A 22,633-nucleotide genomic window follows, 5' to 3' on the forward strand; every position below is an offset into this window, starting at 1 on the left:
CAATTTTATTCCATTCCATCTCTTTGGCAGAGAGCTGGAAGGAGACCAGGAGTGCAGCTTTTTCAAGATGAAAGCACGCCTTGAATCTACACAGTCCCACAGCACTGTTTTCTGTTTGTTCTACACACTTCTCCATGTAATTCCCAATAATCACTCAATTTTGACTGCTCCCTGTTAAGAAATGTTAAGAGATCATGTATAGCCCTGCTAACTAGCTAATTATTCAGATAATTTCACAGGCAGGCTGCCTATACAAGGTTAGGGACACAGGGGCTACAAGGCAAAGAGACAAAATCCTGTTGTAATACCTCTAATACCAGCATTTTCTCAATAAAAATAAGTACATAAAGAGCCCTCAGGCAAACTGTTTATATTTAAATGGATCAAAATTGATGTGCCCTGTTTTCTATTCCATCCTATTTACTGGCAGAGGGTTGGGAGGCTTAGCAACCAATTAAATAAATGACACATGTACCAGAATGCTTCATAAAGGTGAACACAACCCAAGCACTCCCTCTAACCCCAAACAATCACTCTGTCCACTGCAAATATTAGATACTAATATTCATTACAAACATGGGCTTGTAAACCCAAAGTCTAAAGCAGCTGCAAAAGCAAAACAGTTCCTAGAAATGTATTAACCCAGGTGTCTGCACAGCTTTAAACTCCCACTTTAACTTTTTATGTTTCACTAATTATTTTAATGACTGCTTGTTTCTCCTGACTCTGAAAACATGCAAAATATGACCAGGAGAAATGAAGTTGGCATAATATATACTCAAAGGAAATTCCAGGTACAATCTCTACAGTTTAAAGGGGACACACATCCTCACACAACCTCCCAGTGTTCCCACTGTTATTGCTTCTACCCCTTCCACGTTCCCACATTTTCATACAGCTGCAATGTGAAAACCATTCCATGTTCTGGTTTTAACAACAGTGAGTCCTGGACAGCTGATCACAAGTAAATAAAAGTAAATAAACAGTAAACAAAGCTGACCTCTTCCACATTTGGAGCCATTAGAAGATGTTCAGCAATTTCTGGAAAACCAGTATCAAGCATTATAACTTTTAAGAAATAACAGAAGTGTGGCAATACATTACACAGGTATAGCTACTGTGTCATTCCATCCTCATCCACAAAGTGAGGATCCTACTGCCATGGACAGCATGAGACTGTACTGGGGTTTAGTGGATACAGGTACATTGGCCACAGTCTTCTTGTGAAGTCAAGAAGTGTCACCAACATGGCTTTGTACCCAATTAGCCATGATTACAGAAACTGTGCAGCACATACTGTACACCAGAAATCTAAAGCAAGGAATATTCAAGTGCTCTTCTATTTGCCAAAACTGCCTTTCAGCAAGAGAATTCTATGCTTCTTCAAAGAATATTAAATTACCCTAACCCACTATAAGCCCACAGAAGGGAATACAACTGGATTTCTAGACTAAACTCATTTGAAATTAGCAGAAAAGTCACTACCTTATGATTCTGTAAGAATTTTCACTGCTCCTGAACACCTCAGTTGCCTCTGATCGTAATAGAGAAGCTGCATATTGGTTTGATGTCTTGTGTTTTCATTTATTTTAGTTTAATATGTAACTCAAATTTGATTAGTATTACAATAACCTTTACCTGGAGTGCTGTAAAGATTATCATGCCTACCAGTTACAAGTAGGGGCCCCATTAACAATATTAGCAGCTATTGAATAGAGGTTTAAGAGCATAAATCCCAAGGACAACTGAAAGATCTTTCAATTTGTGGTCCACTAAAACATTTATTTGGAGGAACATATGCTCATAAAGGTGAAGCAGAACATCCCACACAGTTCAAGAAGCTCCTCAAAAGCAGCAACCATTCCACGAGGTAAAAACAGTACATGAGGTAAGTCCCTTTTACAGGTTTGTGGATTTATGTAGCAACTTCTCTCTCCTCTGGGAACTACTGCCTGCATAAGGCCACCCATCACCTCATTCACATTCAGAATCACTGCCACAGAATGACAATAAAATAGCAATGCAAGATAAGAACAGAGAAAATCACTGCCTTGCAGTGGACTCTCCCTCAAAGTCTTCCTCACTCATGCAAAGTGAATGCCCAGTTCATGTGTCCCAGTTTTCAGGACAAACATGGTCAGGATGGGTTATTCCACAGGTCTGATTATTATTAAAAACAAAACAAAACAAAACAAAAAACCCTAGATATAAGATTTTATTCTTTTAATTAGGTGTAATACTTTCATTTGTAAAGTACAAAACAATAATCAAAACACATTCATCTTAACTTATGCCACAGCTGGGCAGTAGGCAGTTTCAAGAACATGGAGAGAGGCCAGGATTAGCTAGAACTCTCTCACATTTGAAAGACTTCATAATCTGATTAAGTGCTACTGTGCACCAGTGTGTTAAGAAGGGCTGCTAGATTTTTTAGCTACTATCATTTATCTCAGCATAGAGAATGAGACATTCTAAGCCTAACACTTAACCCACCACGAGGAGGAACTCCAGGGAATGAACTTAAATGATTTAATACTTTCTGAGCACAAACACACAAAGAAAAATCACGAGGTGGCTCCACTACCCTATCTATCAATTGTGAAGTCTCACAAGAATTCTTTCCAATTCGACTTCTTGCAAGACCAACAACTTAATTCATAAAATGATTTGAGATCCAACATCTGTTGTCACGTATCATTACACAATGCAAAACGCTCAAAACACAGATAAGAATAACATCTAAATGAGCACCTGGATAAAATAAAGACCTGAGCATGTGCAGACACAGAAAAGAAAGATACCTGAATCCTACCTACAGACAATCTCCTTTCAGCTTGCCAAGATGTTACAGTTGGTAAACACAGAGTGCAGAAATTTTTCAACCCCTGTTGTCTGGAAAAGTGGTCTATACCTGGCTTTGAGGGAATGTGAACCTACTGGTGATTTCTGTAGTATCTTATGAATCTGCACACCCTCATGCCCAAATACTCTCTCATACATTTACAAAGGAATTAATACTTTCTCATGCAGTAGGACCTGAAATTTCAGTTGGTTTCTAGATACTCTTATTTTACTGTTGTCCTGTAATCATGTGCAGCAAGCACATCAGTGATGAGTAAAGGGAAAACAAAAATAATGTGCCATCAAAATCTCAGTGTTATCACCCAATATATTAATTGGTTTGTTTTATCTTTAGCACCAGTAATAACACAGTGATAGTTGGAATCCACTGTGGGAAAGTGCCTTAAGCCTTTTAAGGTACCACTTGTAAAATAAAAAAATGCAGAATCTGCTTACAGAATAGAAAAGAGAAATCAGGGCTGTAAGCTCTTGGAGAGGTGGATACATTATTCTTTTACATACGTATGCTTAGGCAACCTCAAATTTCTATTTTAAATATCCAAATTTAAGCAAAGCCTTGCTCCTAATTCAAAGGGAAACTTCCCAAACTAGGCACAGGACATCAATGAAGTCATAATTTTTTTTTTTAGTAGGGCATTTAAGTGCTGGTTAAAAAAACAAAAAAACTTTGCCCATCCACAAATATATTTGTTCTGCCTCAAACCATACTACTGGTGAAGCCACACAGAGACATTTACACTGCTTTGTTAGAAGAACTGGAAACTAAAGTACTAAGTGACTCAATTCTTGAACCTTAGTAATTGAATTAAAGCTAATATGCAAAATTATAGGCAAAGGTCAGACAGAAGAAATATCTTCTTATGAAAAAAATCACTAGATCAAGACTAGAAACAGCACAAAAAGCCCCTATTATTGCTTTTTGAACCAATACACAGACTTTTCTTGCATGGGTATAGAATCTTTGGCAGTTTCATTGTCAGGTCCTATTTTCTGCTTCCTCCATTCTCCCCTTCTCCTGATTCAAAGCCATCCCTTTAACACATCATTCCTAATTAGATGATTAGTGCTTGGAAGGGCAGGAGATAAGTAATTTGCATAATTTAATCATAAAAAGAAGTTAAAGATACAGATTTTGCTGTTCGTTTGTACAATTATCTTCACCGGCCTGGGGGGCTGAGATATTAATGTGATTAAACAGTATTTCTGCAAACAGGCAACTGTGTGTCCTCTATTAAAGCAGAGCTGCAGGCAAATGAAAAATTAATTTTAGAAGACAATCAATTTTATTCTACATGACTGTAATAAATAACAGCCCATCTGCAGACAAGTCATTAGGCCCTGGGAGGCTACATGTGTCACGAAGTCTAAATGACATACAAGGCCAAATTTTCCACCAAAACCACAACATGCAGTCAACAGCCCAGCAACTGCCATTCCCTTCAGGGAGTGCACAGGATTTCCCATAAAAAAAAAAATCAGGTGTATCTATCAAGTACAAATCACTGACCACAGAATACAGAGACTCGGTGGTTTACCCTGCATCACTTTTTCAGTTTCAGCTTGGGAAGATCCAAGTTTTTCCACCTGTCTCGGTGAACAGCAAAATGAACCATGCCTTGGATTTTGAGAGTGCTGCTCTGAAACACAGAAACAGCAGAACTGAAGTTCTGCAGATACTGCTTTGCTCAATACTCTGCTGAAATAATTTTCAACAGTAATAAAACTCATTTTCATGAGCCCAAGAACTTGAATCAATAGCTATGAAAAACATCAAGACTTGTCTGAATTCTAATTGTAAGAATAAATCAAGAGATGACTGAACATCCAGGATGCTCCCTAGGATACTGTAAGCTTAATGAAATGTCCATGCTTATCAACTACATAATAATTATCAGTTTCTTACTTTTTCAGCTGTTACCTTAACAGTGGTTTTCCCACTACTCTCCACGTGCAGTCACCTCCACTTGGGATATTAAAAAGCTCTTCCCTTGATTATAAATAATCAAAATTGAACAGAATTATATGTCATATATTTGAGATTAAGAAAGGATTTCTGCATGCCAGCCATGTGCAAGCAGCAATATGCACAGTACCCAGTTCATAGTATTCACTGTACAGAATACATTTCTGTTCCTCACCACTGGTAAACACTTTCCACAACAATGGGAAAAGTAATAATTCCTATATGAGTTTGCTCAAACACCCCTATTCTTGGCAGAAGTTCAGCAGGCAACACAAGCATGCAATTTTTGACTGTGTTCTAGACCATGCAGTGCCTTTCAGCAGAACAATTTAAATACAGAGATTCTTCACCTGAATGTTTGGGGTTCCACTGTATACTTGCCCAATGCTTTTTTTTTCCTATGTGTATTAGAGTAATTAAATGATGTCCAAATAAGAGATGAGCTAACTATGTAGGGAACACAACTGACTTCTGAAGGATCCTTTCATTATTCCACTTCCCAATTTGCAGAAAGCACTCCCTGGTATGGACTTAAGTGACTTACAGACTAGTTCGTGGATCTGCAGTTAGTTTTGATTGCTTCCTCTGCTCTTGATCCAAAACCACCAAAATCAATTCAAAGATGCTGGTTCTGCAATGGTTCCATTGCAGAATTTCATCTGCAGTGAGGTCAAAAGGACAAAGTAATCTCCTTCATATGAGATTCAGAGCCTTCATGTTCCTTCAGCCTACAGTGTTGTATTTGAGAGATTACAAGCAAAAAACTTCTTTAACTGTGTTACTAACACTTAAAAAACATCCAGTATTAACTGTCCTGTACCTTTTCCTTTCTATCCCATGACTCAGTTGGGTTGGTTTCTGACCACCACTGTGTTTTAAGGCTCTCAAGAGCATCTCTCCAAGCTGCCCAATGAGTTGAACACAAAGACTCCAACTGCTCTAAAAAAAAAGGGTTTGCTGAAACCAGTGGTTCAGAAAGAGGAACTATGAAAAAAAATCAATAGCAAAAAAAGGAAGTTCTCAATTTTGCCCAGGGTCATATAACCAAACTAAACAATCATTCTAAACACTTAAATCAAAACGTTCTTTGCCCACTTACTATCCCTAAATTTGTTTACAATCACTGGAATTCTCAAAGCACTACACATCAAGGGGGATTATTTTGGCAACAATGTGACCTTATCAGATAAACTCCTTTCCCAAAAGGAGCTTCTGCTCAAACAGCAGCAGGCTGAACATCAAAAAACCCTCCAAATGGAAAAACAACCTTCCCTGAAAATTGATGTTTAGAGGTTAAAAAAAGGTATTTACACGTCTGATGTGTAGGCCAAAGGATCTATTAAATCCTTATCTCAAAATACGGTCAGGAATATCTAAGGAACTTTTTCAGCTTGAAAGAGAACTCAGTGACCACTGAGTACAAGAAATGAAGCCTACAATTACTGTCCACAATGGAATGCTGTTCTTGTACTGCATTACTATTGTCAGTGAAAGATCAGTCAAGATTACGTGGAAATGTGAGGTTGTTCAGCCACACAACCTCAAGTACCTGAAAGTGCCAAAGAAAAATTCTTGAGTGGCAGAATATGCAAAGCAAGGAATTATCTGAGAAATTCATTGCACTACGCACACAGAGTATAGATTTGCAATATGCTGTGGCCACATCATTCCATTGCACACATCACAGCAGCTTCAGCCTTCCTGGAACTCCCTGCATGTGACTGAAGTGTTGCAGCACATTACCTGCAGCCCAGGCCCCTCTAAGTCTGGGGAATCCCAGACAAACATCCAGCATCTGCCAACACAGCCTTCCTGGTCCTTTCTTCTCCCTGTAAATCAATAGCCAGCTCCTACCAAGAGAGTTTACACTTTGAGAGACAACTCCCCTGCGAGGCAGCAGCAGGTGGGCATTAGATGCTTTCTTCCCCAAGGAAGCAGATGGATGGAGCACCTATTACTACCCAAGTTAGACAACCCCATCTCCTCCTGAAATCCCCCAGTCATCCCAGAGAGCTGAGAGGCACTGGGGGGGAGGGCTGCACTCCCTTACCTTTTGTGACACAGAGATAGAGGGCAACCAGCACAGGCAAGGCTCCTGCTTTAGTTTGACTGATAAACATCAGAAAAGAAGTCACCCAGAAACAGAGAAAGTCGCTGCAGCTTAGGAGGAGCCAATGCAACAAGACCTATATCTGACTACACTTACAGATGCAATATAAAAACATCCAGACCCTAATACAGAACAGCATTTAAATCAAACACAGTGCTAGCAGAGTAAGTCCCTAACCTAGTTGTGTTATGTGACATATATAGCAGCAGAGAAGCTTTTAGCAGAACGTTTAAGTGCTTGGCAAAGTTTGGAAAAAGCAATAAAAATACAGAGCTTATACTACCATAAACTTCAAATAAATAGATTTTCTAAAAGTTCTTTAAAAGAGTTTCCATCTGGATGAGAATATACCAGTGAAAGAACAGAGTTGCTTGGCTTACCTAAATTCAGACAACACAAGTTCTTAAAATGTATTTAACAATTTACTGCCACTCCCATACTATGCAACACTCCCTGCACTACTCAGTAAAGATGCCTCAATAAATATAGCAAAAGTATTTTTCATTTTGTTTCCACGTTGACACTAATACAGATCCTCCCAGCAAAATAAAGGGTTAAAATTTTCAGTAAGATTAAAAGCTGAAATCATAAACCTTTAAGAATGAATAACTAAAAAGATGGAAGTATCACTTCAGTGAGGACTGCTGGTAGGTGGCAAGGCTGCAGAATTTTGAAGAAAACATATTAGAAAAGGCAAGGTAAGTGAAGGGTCAAAAACCCCTCCAGCTTAACATGCAGGAGGAAAGTATTTCATGAAACTGAAGACAAACACTTCTAGTTCCAGCAAGAAGCAGGTTTTTCTGAACCAAAAATCCCTTGTGCAACAAGTAAAGCAATTTGTGAAAACAGAGCAGATTAAAACGACACCAAAATGGTTCTGATCTGTGACAAGAAATCTGAGTTCTGAGATCTGACAGAAAAATCACCTCACGTTCCCAAACATTTCTGACTGAGCAACCAGGGCTAAAAAAACAGAAGCAACAACTGGATCAGCCCTTGGGTGCAGGCACAGCCAGGGCACACCTGGGATAGAAAAGTCCTGAACCTTCAGCCAGGCTCAGGAGAAGAGCATGAGAGACACGGACAGATCCCTTCCTTATGCACTTTGGTTCCCTGCAGAAGAGTCAGAACAGCCTCAGACCTGGGAAAATCATTTCTTAACCATGAAGCACTTGATTCAAGGCATTTTGAGAAGGCACCCATCAATACCTCAACTGCCACGTACAAAACACCAAAAAAAAAGCCTTACAAGTCTACAAAAAATTCCTCCATATAGCTACAAATACATCTTGCAGGGAAAAAGCTCAAGAAGCAGAGAAAACACAATGCTGAGTTCATTACCTTAGGTCCTTTTTCTGCTGTTTTCTGACTGCCAGCATTTCACTACCTTGCTCTATTTGTTGGGTTGGCTTTTGTTTTTGTTATTGATGGCTTTATGGTTGTTTGGTGGTTTATTTATATGTATTTTAAGTCTCTGGAAAGACCTGCCATTTTTTCCCATTTCTGTTTTCCAGGACTGTATCTCAAAGTATCTCAGAAATAGCTCAGAAAGGAACACTGCCCTCCTTCAGCTCACAACCACAATTAAAAGCATGAGGACAAGAAGAGGCAGCTCCAGAGACTCGCAGCAGGGAAGCAGGATGCCTTCATCACCTCTGCAAAAAACAACAGGGGTAAGGTTTCACAGACACCAAACATTTTCTGATTAACTCTAAAAACAAGAATCCATCAGCTATCCCATCAAACTTATATGAGGCAAAAGCAACTGTTACACAGCTAAGAATAATGCAGAATGTTTCCTATCTACCAATTAGAAATTCTAAATTTAACTGAGAATATTTTTCCTTTAAACTAGACTGATCTTCTTAATTAGCAACTCTTAAATTACGGTAACATACAAGTAACTAAATCCCCCTGCTGGCACAATGTCTGTGCTAAGAGCTTTCCTGCAGCCATCCTCTCTCTCTCTCTTTTTTTTTTTTTTTAAATATATATAAGTACAGATAAACAAATATTGGTTCTCAGGTAGCGCCGGGGAACAAAACAAGTCAGCTCACCTGCACACACATACAGGACTTCAGGAAGTCATTTGTAAGACAGAGAGAGCACAACCTGAGTACAAAAGGGTTGATTCACAGAGGGTTACAACCCACACTCTGCTCCAGTAAGAAGAGCATCCCTGTCTGCCTGCTGGAGCAGCTCCTTGGAGGGGAGGGACCAACACCAGTTAATGCCAGTTACTGGAAGAGGGTCAATCTCTGACCTTGGGAATGGCCAAAATCCAACTTGAAACAGTTCTGGGCAACCAGCTCTAGCTGACCCTGGTTAGCCAGAGGGGTTGGAATAAGATGATCTCATGAAGAACCTCCCAACCTCAGCAATTTGGTGGTGCTACAAAACATATGAGAGTTGTAATTTAATGAAATTATTCTGCACCGTATGTATATGAACTTTAAGTGTTCTGCTTTAACTCCATTGTCCATACAGCTTGGGAAACAGGAGACAGAAATGGCTTGACGTTCTGTTGACTGAAGTACCATGAAGGCATCCTGAACTGGAAGTTCTCTTGCCACAGACTAGACAGAAATAAAACTGCACGCTGGAAATATCATTCACACTGCTATGAAAGGTAACCAAAAATATAAAGACTTCTCATAAGATACCAAGGTGTTTCATAGACCCTTAACTTCATTTAGGAAATTTAGCTCTTGTGCATTTGAACTAAATTTCTGAATTATTCCAAAGCCTCTCTCTTTATAAATAGGCATACAAAATTTTCCAAAAAATCAACATTTATTTCCATGGTTTGGAAGACAGATTTGGGAATAATTCTGAAGTTTTGTTTAAATTGCAGTATGTGTGTGTGTGTATATATATACACACACACACATACATATATATATACACACATATATATATATCAATTACATAAATCCCACGTTAAATCTAACCTCCACTTCATTTGCAGGCCAGCTGAAACATGATATCTGATATAACATGAAAACTGTGACCACACGAGGCTGGAAGCAAGAGTGAGGAAGACTATGACAGTGGAGTGCAAAAATTATATGAAAAAAACAGTATTGACTCTTTCAACTGAAAATCAGAGCTAACTCTGTTCAAAATAATTCTGCGACTTGAGGGGGTTCATCCTACCAGAGAGAGGAAAAAAAAAAGAAAAAAGAAAAAGAAAAAAACCACAAAGATGGCATTCAAGAGAATAGGCACAACCTTCTGGCAAAAGAAACGTTTCTCCTTCTTAGCACAGGAAACCCTGAACAGTCTTAGGAGCTGGTGAAAGCTGATCAGAGGTACCAGGCTAAGTCCTGAAGGGAATGACTCAAAGTGCACTGATGATATAAAGTGTGGCATATTTCATTACATTCTAGTCATAAACAGACAAGACTCAACAGACCTTTAGACCAAATAAACGGGGTAATATCTTAATTCTAAAACTATACTTTTCACTCAAAGCCCACAAAGTAATTTTCCGTTTGCTTTTCCCTATTTAACCATCAGGTGTTCAAGCAAATCAATCTGTTTTATAGAGGGAGAAAAAAAATTTTTAAATATAAAAAATCATTATAAAATATGACCTAAAAATTCCAGGTCTCCTCTGTGCTTTATGTCACACTACCGTTAGCGTTGAGGGCAACTGAACCAGTTAACTTGAGTAAAAAAGATTTCAGAATATTTAAGCTTTTCACCTGATTCACTGATACAATACATCACAGAAGCTACCTAGATCAGGAAGGATAGAAAACTACTTCGTCTGAATTGCTGGGAAAAAATCCAAAGGAATGTCTCTTAAGGATCTTTTCAATTGTTACATTCCTATTGTATATTATAAAGTACATTTCCTTTCAATACAGCAGTGTCAGTGTGCCAAACTCTGAACTAATAGTCACAAAGAACTCTCAATTAATAACAACATTAATGGGGCTTTAGGTAGCACAGATAATAGAACACATGTATAATATAGCTAGAACCTCAAGTTTTACACATTACTAGCAAAAAGCCCATTAATAAAGAATAATCCAATAAAAGCACTGTTTGTGATGCCTCTACCATACTTTTTAGACTAAACAAAAAGAGCCTCCCTCCAAATAACTACTAAATGCTTAGGGTTCTAACATATTGCTGCAAGCTATAATGGTTATAACTGTTAATCCAATACACCTTTTATACAAACCCATAAACACATGAGTGGAAAAATAGCACAGATGTTCATCTCTAATGCAATTTCCATTCAATTTCCTAAGTGCAGTCCCTGTGTGCAAACTAGCTTAACGTTATGTTTAGCTTGCAAATTCTTTTAATAAATAATGAATGCAATAAAACTGGTAGATCAATGGCAAGCTGAGAAATCATAAAAAAAGCCTTTTGTGCTCATGCTGTTGCCGATTTCAAACTTCAATCCAGTGACAGATCAATACTACTTTTTCTTTTGAACCCATCACATAGATAGGAGATAGACTAGATGTAGGTTAAATGCTGTTACCAGATATCAATTTCCAGAAACTTGATAAGATCAGACACAACTGCAATCAAATATTTTATACCTTAACGTATACACAACAACATGCACTGCTAAACATCAGGCTTTAAGCCACACAGCAAGCACTACTCATTTGGTTTGGTTCTTACTTTTTGAGGAAGTGGTATCTGAGAGAAGACACAGTATATTTTAATGAGTAAAATGGGCTTAGCAAGTCAAGATGTACTGACATGGAAACAGAATCTCCCTGCATTTGCTGCTGACAACAAACTTGTTTTGTGTGTGCATATACACAGCAGAGCAATGCTGGCAAAAAGCAGGGAAAGCAAACAAATTTAGGATTTTTCAGGATGCAGATACTAGAACTTTCTGCAGCAGATACCAAAGTGCATTAGGTAACAGGTATCTGTGCTCCTTACAGCTTGTAGAAGGGGAGGAGAGGGAGAACCCTGTTCCTGAGTCCCTTTGGATAACTGCGCTTTACCAAGAGAGAACAAAGATCAAAAGCATGCAGCCCCAAGGGACAGAATTAGTATCAAGCAGGATAAATCTAAATTGCTTAGAATCATTCCTAACTATTGAGCTTGTGCTTGGTAATGCATGTTTAATTAGAACATATCAAAATCTTGCCTTAACTTACATCAAAGCAACACATTGCAGACAGCAATAACTCTGAAATATCCTCCTGTTTGCTCTTGCTATTAGTATTGTTTACATAAATTATAATTAAAATGCTGCCTTTCCATACACCTACAGGGTTTTATTACACTGAAATCTCATGAAGAACATAGAAACTAGATGGGAACTTCCTAGGTAATGTAAAGTAAAAATTTGTTCACAAGCTCAGAAAATCCAAAATGATCACTCTGCAACAGGCAAAGGAAAGATTAAAGATTCCTAAATTCAGTAAGAACAAGATCAGACCCAGAGGTTTTTAGGAAATCTGTCCCACCTTTGATGAGACGGGCTCAGATCCCAGAGACATTTATAAGTTCTCTCTCTTGTTCTGGCAAACTTCCACTGGCATGAAATGGAGGCTCACCTCAGCAAAGTTAAACCAGGGACTTTACAGCTCAGATTTCAACACCTTTTTAATACTGATACTGACAAACAGTTCTTACACAACCTGAATTCCAGTCTGTAAGGAATATAAACAAAATACAATTATTTAAAACATCTCAGAATCTTTATTTCAAATACTTTCTGCCAAATTATCCAGGTAGGTAGACAGCACTTTCTCATTCTAAGGCCGCTGCCATTCAACAAAATATGATTTTCTAATTCAGTGATTTTTGCTGTGCTCCTCAGTTCTACCCCAGCTGATTTTCACCTGCCTTTAAAACAAATGCAGACACACAAACAGAGGCTGCGTGCCCAACCATGGCCCCAGTGTGAGAATAATTTCCCATCTACAGAGCTGGTCACTTCTGGAGGCTTTCTAAGTATAATGCTATTGCCACACATTGATATATTGGTGAAAGAAAGGCAAACATAACAATGCTAAAGCTTAAACTCATTTGAATAAACTGTGAATTTCTATTACATATATTGTTTCCTTTATCAAATTGGAACTACTGGAGCAAGAACACCAAGAATGCCAACATAAATCTAGATCTGTTACAGCCAGTTTCTCCAATTTATTCTCAGAAGCCTTAATCACAAAAAGTCAAAGTTCCTCTCTTTGAGGGAGAGATTAAGAAAAGGAACATTCACGGTAATCTTTAACATTAAAATAAAGCATCACAGAGGAATAGATCAGATTTAAGAAAATGATTGAAGCCAATCACAAAATACCACTTTCTTCTGAAGAAAAACAAGGGAGACCACAAGTACTTTAATAAACACTGAGGAATAAAAGCCAATAAAACCTGTGCGTAGCCTACGTGGGAAATAGATCTTCATTATTCATTGCAGAGCACTTCACACTTTGTGAAATCTTTTCCAGAATTTTACTGTTCCACAAAGACACATTCCAGCCTCTTTTATGATTTGTGTTCCACAGGTTATGCTCCAAGATAACAGATACCAGACTACACAGATCAGAAATTAATGCCGATCAACAACTTTTCTAACTTATGTGGCACTAAATGGTAAGGAGGAATAAAACCATAATAAATTAGTTTTCCTATTTTAAATGTAACAGCTGCTGAATCCAGACGCGCTTATCTCTAAAAGAAAATTATTAGTAAGGATTTTTTAAAAAGCTTTACTTCAGTCTGTAATCAATTTGGACACGATACTCTATTTATAGCAACACTTTTAACATGTTCCAGTCTTATATTATTTATTTGGATCATTCCTATTACAATGAAATATTAATGTTGAGAAAGTGGTTACTCTATTAAGGAGGTACCCTATGTTTAGATTTTCATATTGATTTCCCCTATTTGGCAATAATTAATCATTCTCTATGAAACTGGATTTGTCTGACTTTATCTCAGAGCACAACGAGAAGTTTAGCATCTTCCCCACAGTTGTGCCACAATTAAATTTCTATTTTGACCTATTCCTAAAGGCAATTTAGTTATTCCAACAGAAGGGGAAAAGGGGATACCGCCACTTTAAAAGCTTCAATCTCTTTGACATTGCTGGCAGTGTATGGGAACATTAATGCATCTGTCATGATAACAAGCTAAGAATAACATCTAGACATCAAACCGAGCAGAGAATCCATCTGAAGTGATTCATTCAGATCTGTCTCATTGATTTATTAAACACAGGGCAACATCTGCAGCCTCACAGAGCCGCTTGGCAAAATTAATGCAAGATCAATTCAAATGGAAAAAAGTGCAAAAGAGATAAATCAAAACACAATTTGCATGCAGTTCCACAATCAGGCTTATTGGGTGCAAATGCTCAATTTCCCTCCCAAAGCAAATGAGTTTAAATGTTGTTTTATCTTTGTAGAATTGTGTGATTTGAAGTGACAGTGAAGAGTTCTGCAGGTTGAAATGGTGAAAAGAAAAAAAGGAGAAGAAATGCTTGCAAAGACCTTTTGAATATGCAACAAGAATATCATTAATACCTAATTGTTTAGCTTTTTTGTCTTTGCTACAAAAACAGAGTATTTTTCACTTGCAGAAGTCTCAGTAGAAAATTACATATGTATTATGCATATACACATGCAGGAAACATACAAATACTCCATTTTGGAAGAAAAGCATGATACACTCCAAACGGGAAGCTCTATTGCCACAAAAAAAAAAAAAAAAAAAAAAAAAAAAAAAAAAAAAAAAAAAAAAAAAAAAAAGGAATTTTAATCAAGGCTTCTCCAGATTAGATATGCTTCTGATTAAAACATTCAAGTATTTTAGTAGTTTTAAACAAGCACATACTCTCAAGATGTCAAAAAAGAAAGAGGGATTTTTCCAAAAGTATAATTAATCTGCTCAGAAAGTGGAAAAATTCCTTTCTGCATCTCTAACAGAATTCACTGCACAAGTGATCTCTCTTGAGAACGTTTTAAGTGAGACTCCTCTCCAGGCAGGAATAGGAAGCTAAGAAATTGATCACTGTTTTTATTTTAACAGGCTACCACCCCCAAAATTCACAAGTTTGGCCAAGTCTGAATGCATACCAAAATATTTACTTAGTCAAATAAGTTTATATAATCAGGCATCCACATTTAAAATCAATAAACAAGGCAGCTCTGTGCAGTGCTACATGACTGGATTGCTTTAATTATTATCTTGACATCATTCTCCTAATAAAAGACAGAGTATTGCTGACTATAAGGTAGCCTTTAAGACTAGACCCTCATTATCTCATAAAATAAAATGTCTACATTTACTGCTTAAATTCAATCCTAAAGCCTTTTATTGTTTGTGAGTATGCCAAAGTAATATAAAGTATTAGCCTAACTGGATACTTTAAATCACACAAAATAAGTTATGTACTGAAACACTCTTTTTTGGGAATTATTCTTACTATTGACTAAATAATCCAGACCAACACTACGCTTTTGCAGTAGCCAACAGCATCCAGCAAACACAGCAACTTTGTAGAATAAGTTTTGATCATACTCATATAATCCTAATTTTAAAGATTGATATATTCACCATCATTAAATTTAAAACTGTAGTGAGGACATTTTGAACTAAAACCTAATTCTAGTTTTCTACTTTAGGTGCACGTTATGCTTCACTCCTAAAATTAAACACATGTCTGGAATTCCTCTTCTAAAGCATCACAAATTAGGAACTAAATTCTCCAAATGTGTTTTGTTCACTATTCACTTGAAGATGCTACCTGTAATTAAATGAATGGTTAGTTTCATTTTACAAATTTTGCTTCCAACATAGATGCATGATGATGTCTGGTGATAATCAAAGTTACAAACACTTTGTCTGCAATGGAATGAAAATTGTGTGTGCTGTTTAACAAACAAAAAATTCAAAGATGTTACCTACAAGTAACCAGTCTTACATACACAAAACAGAAACCTACAAGAAACTTCCACTTACATGTGTATTTCTCTTGCGAGCTCTGTAGACAGCTCAACTAAAATTAAGTATAATACAATAAGCAGGAAAAGCAAAGTCACCTTTTTTCATTTGTACACAATTGATGGTTTGCATTCCAATTAAAATGTTAATTAATAGTGTACAATAACATAAGAGATGTTAAACTTTTAAAAGTCAGCTAGCATTGGAAATCATGATAGCCAGCATTTCTTACTGCCTTTTCTGGCAGCTCTTGAGTTTAATGCAGTATTTTCACAGTGTTCAAAGATATATATAAAACTCTATGAATTAAAAAAATATGTATTACAAAAGCAATGCAAAATATCCCAAGTTGAAAATAATGCTTGGGTCACGTAATGGCACAACATATATAGAAGGGTTTGCTTTTAAAAGATCACATTTTTTCAAGATTTCCTAGGTATAGAACCTCAACCCTGCATGTATTGCTGCCACAGCTCTGCCACATTTTCTGTGTTTGGTAGTATGTGCTGCAGTGGTTCCCAGGTCATTTTACAGCAAACAAAAACTAGAGCACTCATGTTTTTAGCTATTTTAATTCAGCATCCTCTCTCATTAACATGGGCTATTCTAGGGAAGGAAAAAAAATTGTAATTCTGTCAAGTTTAAGTATTAGAGAAAAGTTTCCTGTGTGCCAGTAATACTTCTGAAACAGTGAACACAACACACAGGACTATCAGTCAGTTATTCAAAGCAGTGGCATCTTCAAGAGACAGAAACAAAGGCTGAGAGATGTTTCAATAAATAGGAAATAATTTGGGAAATGCAGAGAGATCTGCTGTTCCTGACCAGGTAAAAGTACATACTGTTTCCACAGCAGGCAGGGAGAGCTTGTGCTTACACACGTGTTGAACATACTTTGGGAGCTGAGAGCTTCCTCTCCATTTGGCCACATTTCTGCCCTATCAGATCCCCCCTCAGCAGCTCTTGCCACATCTTCAGCCTCTGACCAGCTCTCAGAGCATCCCTGGGCTTCTCACAGCTTCCCTGGCCTCACTTCTCAGAGTATTACTTATTCCCTATCCCAGCCATAAGTCTTGGTCGAAGGCAAAATAAAAATAAATAAGTCACGAAATACAAGTTTGAAATATTCAACACTTCAACATTTCTTCATCTTAAAACACGGGTTGTAAGAGAGCATCAATCATCAGATGGCATCTAAAGGCTGTATCATCAAATAAGATCCTGCATTTCCCTAAGGAAAAACTTTGGCAGGGTCACAGAAATTCAAAAGACTGATTTCTTTAATCGTCAACTTTCATGCTAGTCGAGTTTCAGAAACATTTCAGAGAAGCACTTGCAAGTTAAATGTGCCCTTTAGTAATCTTACATTAATTTTATTCAACTACACAGTCTCAGACCTTACTTATATCATCCCAGTAAGGCAGGAGTTGGGATGTCAAGGAGTGCATGACATCGAAATAAACAGGCAGAGGGAGAAGGTGTTGCAGAAACAGAACGCCAGCAAGAGAAAAAGCACTTTACTTCATATAAAGGTATCTAGGGACTGAGCGCAAGCATCTCTTAAAATTATTTTGTGTTAAAGGTGACATTTTAAACAAAATAAATACTGTTATTAAAGAATGGACATCTGGTCTGCTCCTGCCTGAGCTCTCAGCAGCGAGAAGGGGATCAGGCCCCAAAATAGCTCGTACTTAAGGTGCAATTAAAAATTTAAAAAAACCTACCCAACACGTTCAGTGCTAAGCAGATCGTCCCTCAAAAAGCAAAGTTACTAAATATTTGCATGCTGCAAGTCAGACATCGCACGCAAAGCTCCCCGAAACAACCATCGTAAAGAAAGTTTCCTGCCAGCCAGAAAGCAGGAGCACATTGAGATGCAAATGTTCCGGGAGAGGGATCTCACGAACTGCTAAAGTAGGAAATGTCATCTCCAACCACCCTGTCTTACATCCTACCCCACTGCACCGCGTATTTCTATTAAGCCCCGAGAGAGGTTTGGGGTTTTTTTGTGTGTTTATTAGATCATTATCATTTCTAAAGGCAGCAGCTCCGAGGTCAGAAGCCAGGATTATAACCCCAACTACCAAGGACCCAGCAGGGATCTCTCCCATGAATACAACCCGCTCAGTGCTTCCAGCAGGCCAGGGCAGGGGCTGCGGCCACCCCGCAACCTCCCCGGTGCGGGAGGGATGAATTCTGCCCGCACGGCACGGAGCAACAGTTTGCGGTGAGCGGACCGGACACCCCCCGGGGAGCGAGGAGTCCTGCGGGGAACCGCACGTTTCAGCAGAAATAAAAATAACGGAGAAAAGTTTTGTGGTTGGCTTTTTTTTTTTTTTTTTTTTAAAGCGTGCGTACGGGAATTCTCAGCTCTCTCTCCCTAGGAAGGAAAAAGTTTAAAACAGCGGCGCGCTGAATCGCCCCGCTGCTCGGCTGTCCCTCCCTCCTTCCTTCCACAGCTCAGAGGCTCCTAGACGAACTGTGGCAAAGTTTTCCATGCCGGCACCTCCGAGGTGCTCTGCCCCACTCTGCTGCTCTGCCGGCACCGCCGCCCCTCAGCCCTCGCTCCCCACAGCAGCGCCCTGCGGGGCGGCCCCCTCGGCCCAAACAACGGGAGCCCGAGGGGAGAAAACCCGGCGCCCCCCAGCCCGGGCACGATTCCTCAAACCCCGAGAAGGAAGAGCAAAAGTTTTGCGGCTCACCTCGCGTTGGTGCAGTCGTTGTACAAAGTTTCGAAGTCTTTCCTGGTGATGAGCTTGCAGCGGTTGACGCCGGGCTGGATGGCCCCCAGCCCCCTCAGGATGCGGACCTGCTCCACCGTGCAGACCACGGGCGATATATCCAGCCGCTTCAGCTTGGTGTAGACCGTGTGCAGCCCTCCCACCAGGTGCTTGAGGAAGAGATCAAAGACCTGCGGCAGGCAGATCAGCTCCTGTCCCTCCACGAGGAACGAGGCCACCTTCACCCCGTGCAGGTCGACCATCTTACACTCGTTGCCGCCGCCGCCCCCGCTGCCGCCGCCTCCCGCGCCGGCCCCGCCGCTGCCGGCGGAGAGGAAACTGTTAACGAGGCTATTGGTGAGACGCGGGGACTCCGCGGGGCTGGAGTAAAGCGGGTCCGCCCGGAACAAGCCCGCCGAACCCCCCGCGCCGCCGCTGGAAGTTGCGGGGATGACGGGAGGCGCGGAGACAGCCATGGCCAACGCGGCTCCGCCGAGCGCTTCAGCCCCGCGCTCCTCGCGGCGACACTCAGCGCAGCGCCGCGCGCCCGCCCTCCCACACGCCGCGGCCGCCGCCAGCCGCGCGCCCAGACCCCTCCCCAGCGCCGCCGGGGCGAGGGGAGGGATGAGTGACAGCGCCCTCCAGCCAATCAGCACCGCCCGCCGGCAGCGCCGCCTCGCTGAGTGGCTGTCGGGACGACGGGCGGGGCGGGGTGGGGCGGGGCGGTGGCGCCCGCAGCACCTGGGCCGGTCGGGGGACGTCAGGCGGTAGCTCCGGGTCCGGGGTGAGGGTCGGGGTGAGGGTGATGGGGCTCCACGGGTGGGTGTGCGAGGGGATCCCGCCTGTTCAACGCCTCCCCGGGCTCCCCCAAACTCTGCGCCGCGAGTTCGGGGTGAGGGTGATGGGGGGGAAAGGAGGTGGCTCCGCGGGTGGGTGTGCGAGGGGATCCCGCCTGTTCCGCGCCTCTCTGGGCTCCCCCAAACTCTCTGCGCCCTGGGATGGAAAGTTTGGGTGCGCTTTCCCTGAGGGCCGAGGGGATCTGAGGGAGAGGAAGGGAAGGGAGGGGAGGGGAGGGCAGGGCTGGGGCAGCTCGCTGTGGGGCCAGGTACCGTCCCCCTTTTCCCAGGGGGTTTCAGTGGTCGCTGCGCTCCGGAGCGCTAAAAGGGCTCTGCCCTGCAACACCTGAGAGAAAACGGGGGAGCAGGGGCGCAGGGGGAATGTGAGTCTGCCTTAGGTAAGGAATATTCGACTTTCCGCTGCTTTCCTGAGAAGCCAACAACGCGCGGTTGTTCCTCGTTGAGCGCGCAGCGGTGCCGGCGTGTGACAGGTTCGGGTCTGAAGCAAACGAAGCCACTCCGGAGCAGGGAACCAGTGCTGATCCGGGGTGGGTGTCCCACGGGTACTTGTTCCTGGGGGGTCCTGAGTGTCATTGCTTGAAACTTCCAGGTTCAAGTGCTGCATCCATTGTGTTTCAGAGACAATGGCATCGGTCCCTTCCTCCTGCCTGCCCGAAGCAGCCTCCAGAAGCACCATATGGTACCTCCTTCAGTTGCATTACAGTAAAACCCAGCAGTGCTGGGAACCAGGCAGATCCCGTGTCTCCCTCACCCGAACCAGGTCAGTTGACACAAGAGCTGCTAAGTTTTGTGGAGTTCTTCTTCCCGAATAAATGGACCCAAATGATGCTCAGATTTCCAGTGGAAGCGCTGAGTTTGACACCCAGCAGCAGCCAGGACTGGCTGGGATAGTTATTTGTTTCTTACCTTTTCCCTAAGTATTTGCATTTCACCTCTTCCCTTCGTATCAAGACTCCTGTTTGTTTCCACTTTTTTTCAGTCTTTTTCTTTCTGCCCTAATCCTTTAACTTCTTCCCTGCCCCCCCCTCCTTTTTTTAGCTTCCTCCTACAGCATTCCGTAAACAAAGCAATCTGAAGAATATAAACAAAACTTTTCAAGTGGTTACCAAACAAGCAATACCAACAAGAGTATTTCAGATATTTCCATCATGCACTGCCTGTGTATGCCATCTTCTCTTAGCTTTGCTAAGCTTGCTTATTTAGGCACTCTCTCTGCAAAGTTAACATTTTTGCATTATGAGTAATCTCATTTTAAATCAGGGGAGATGAGGGTATATTAACTAAATTGCTATATTTGTTGATTTAGATGACCTAAATTGTACTCTAGAGGAACCTCACATTCTCTCCATTGATTATATGTGTTCTGACAAGAGTAGCCACTTGTTTCAGGCCCTTAGTCTAGCTGCCTAAAACCAAGGCAGAATTTTCTGAAATAAGTTAGGTTTAAAGGAATAACTCTCAATGAAAATATTCATATTTTCTAAATTCATTAATGCATCTTTCTAGGATCAGAATCTTAGATTAGAAGCTTTGTGGGGCAGGGGCTGTTTACTCCAGCAAAGTGTTTAGAACAATCAAGCCCTGAATTCATCTGAGATTTTTACATACTGAAAGTGATAGAAATAACAAATAACTGACTTCAAATGGAAACTGCTGGGGGTTAATTTACTGGACATAATTGCTGTTAGGAGATTTAATAAAGCGGTTTCAACCCCTTCTCATTGGCTTTGTCCTTTTAAAGACATTTGTTATTTTGAGATTAATGTGACAATCAAATTCCAGTGTGAGAATTCTTTTTCCTTTCTGACTTTAATGTCTTCCATAAGCTAAACATATTTCTAAATAAGACAGAATTTTTGCAAGGCCGGAGGAAGCCTTGCGCATCAACAGCCACCAAGCTGGAGTGGCATGAAGCAATATAAAATCATAAAGGCTGTAGTAAAAACAGTACCCTTGAGAGGTGACTATCCATGGAGAGGAGAACAGCTCTTAAACTAAGAAAATGCTCAAGGTTTGAGAATTAATACCAGGCAGCTGCCCAGTTCACCTAAGCCCATACAAATCAACTGTATCGGTGAATATTATTATTTCTCTGGAATTTTACTAAAGACAAGGCAAAGTTACTAAAGCCTAACAATCAGACTGTAATATCTTGTCACATATAAGTATCCAGATGGTTTATTTGAATGGAGTCCAGCAGTATGTAATTTGAATGAGTACAAACTAGTAAAGCTTCCCTATAGCTGAGTATTTTAGAATATTTATTTTAAATTAAAGTTTAAATATTTTTGGCCTGGTATGCAAAATATTCCATTTTCCTACCACTGTCAGCAAGAGAAATATTGGTGTGTTGCATATTAGTCCCATGTAAAAAATTGGCCGTGTTTGTATGGCAAAATATCAAGCTAAGATTCTGTTACATTTGTTTGTTTTTGTTTTTATCATCATTGCATATGCCCCATTGGAGTGAAATGTGAAAGAGCTCTTTTTCTGACAGAGGAGGAGAGGAAAGCCCCAGTCATTCCAGATCGGGCCAGTCAACAGCTTTCTGGAAATTACTTAATGCCAGCTGGCAGAAACATGGCCACTGGCTTGCAGGGATCCTATAGAGAAAATGATGGGTGACACAATTGACTAGGAGGAGACAATGATAAAAAATGATTATGGCTTTTTAGTGAAACGGTAGGGAATTAATTAAAAATAATAATGTTGTTTCTAGAAAGCTCAGTAATTATGTTTGTGTTTTATCTCAGTCAAACATGAGGTAGGACAATAACGAATTCCATAGACATTACAATGAGAAGGTTTCTACTGATTTAAAAAAAAAATAAATAAACAATTTTTTTCTTTTGATATAGGCATGTCCAATGTGAGTAAATTACAGGAGAAAATTCTAGGTTTTAGTAAAGAACTTGAATCTTTGCTAAAATAAATGTGAGGGCCAGAGGTACTGAATTCCAGTCTGACTGGAGCCCTAGTGGCAGTGATAGTCTCCTAGCTCTTAATAAAAAAGTTACCCAGGGCCCAATCTAAAGCTCTTCACTTACCCAAGTGATCTTTGAGTTTATATCATAGCATGCAAAGCACTGATACTGCTAATTCTGAGTAAATGCTTGAAAAGGAAGAAGAAGCCTTAGTGATTTTTTTGTAGTTTGGTGGTTAATGCCATGGTATACTT

At 40.3% G+C, this 22,633-nt stretch overlaps 1 protein-coding gene across 1 annotated transcript in view; it reads right to left on the reverse strand.

Moving 5' to 3' along the window:
- The window catches only part of DACH2 (dachshund family transcription factor 2), a 260,460-nt gene extending 241,386 nt beyond the window's left edge, over positions 1-19,074 (reverse strand). The window contains exon 1 of the mRNA XM_030449038.1: positions 18,581-19,074. Coding sequence (XP_030304898.1) covers positions 18,581-19,074 — 494 coding nt within the window. The remainder of the gene's footprint in view (positions 1-18,580) is intronic.
- Positions 19,075-22,633: the final 3,559 nt, after the last annotated feature.

Source organism: Calypte anna, chromosome 4, assembly GCF_003957555.1.
Source record: "Calypte anna isolate BGI_N300 chromosome 4, bCalAnn1_v1.p, whole genome shotgun sequence".
Lineage (NCBI taxonomy): Eukaryota > Metazoa > Chordata > Aves > Apodiformes > Trochilidae > Calypte > Calypte anna.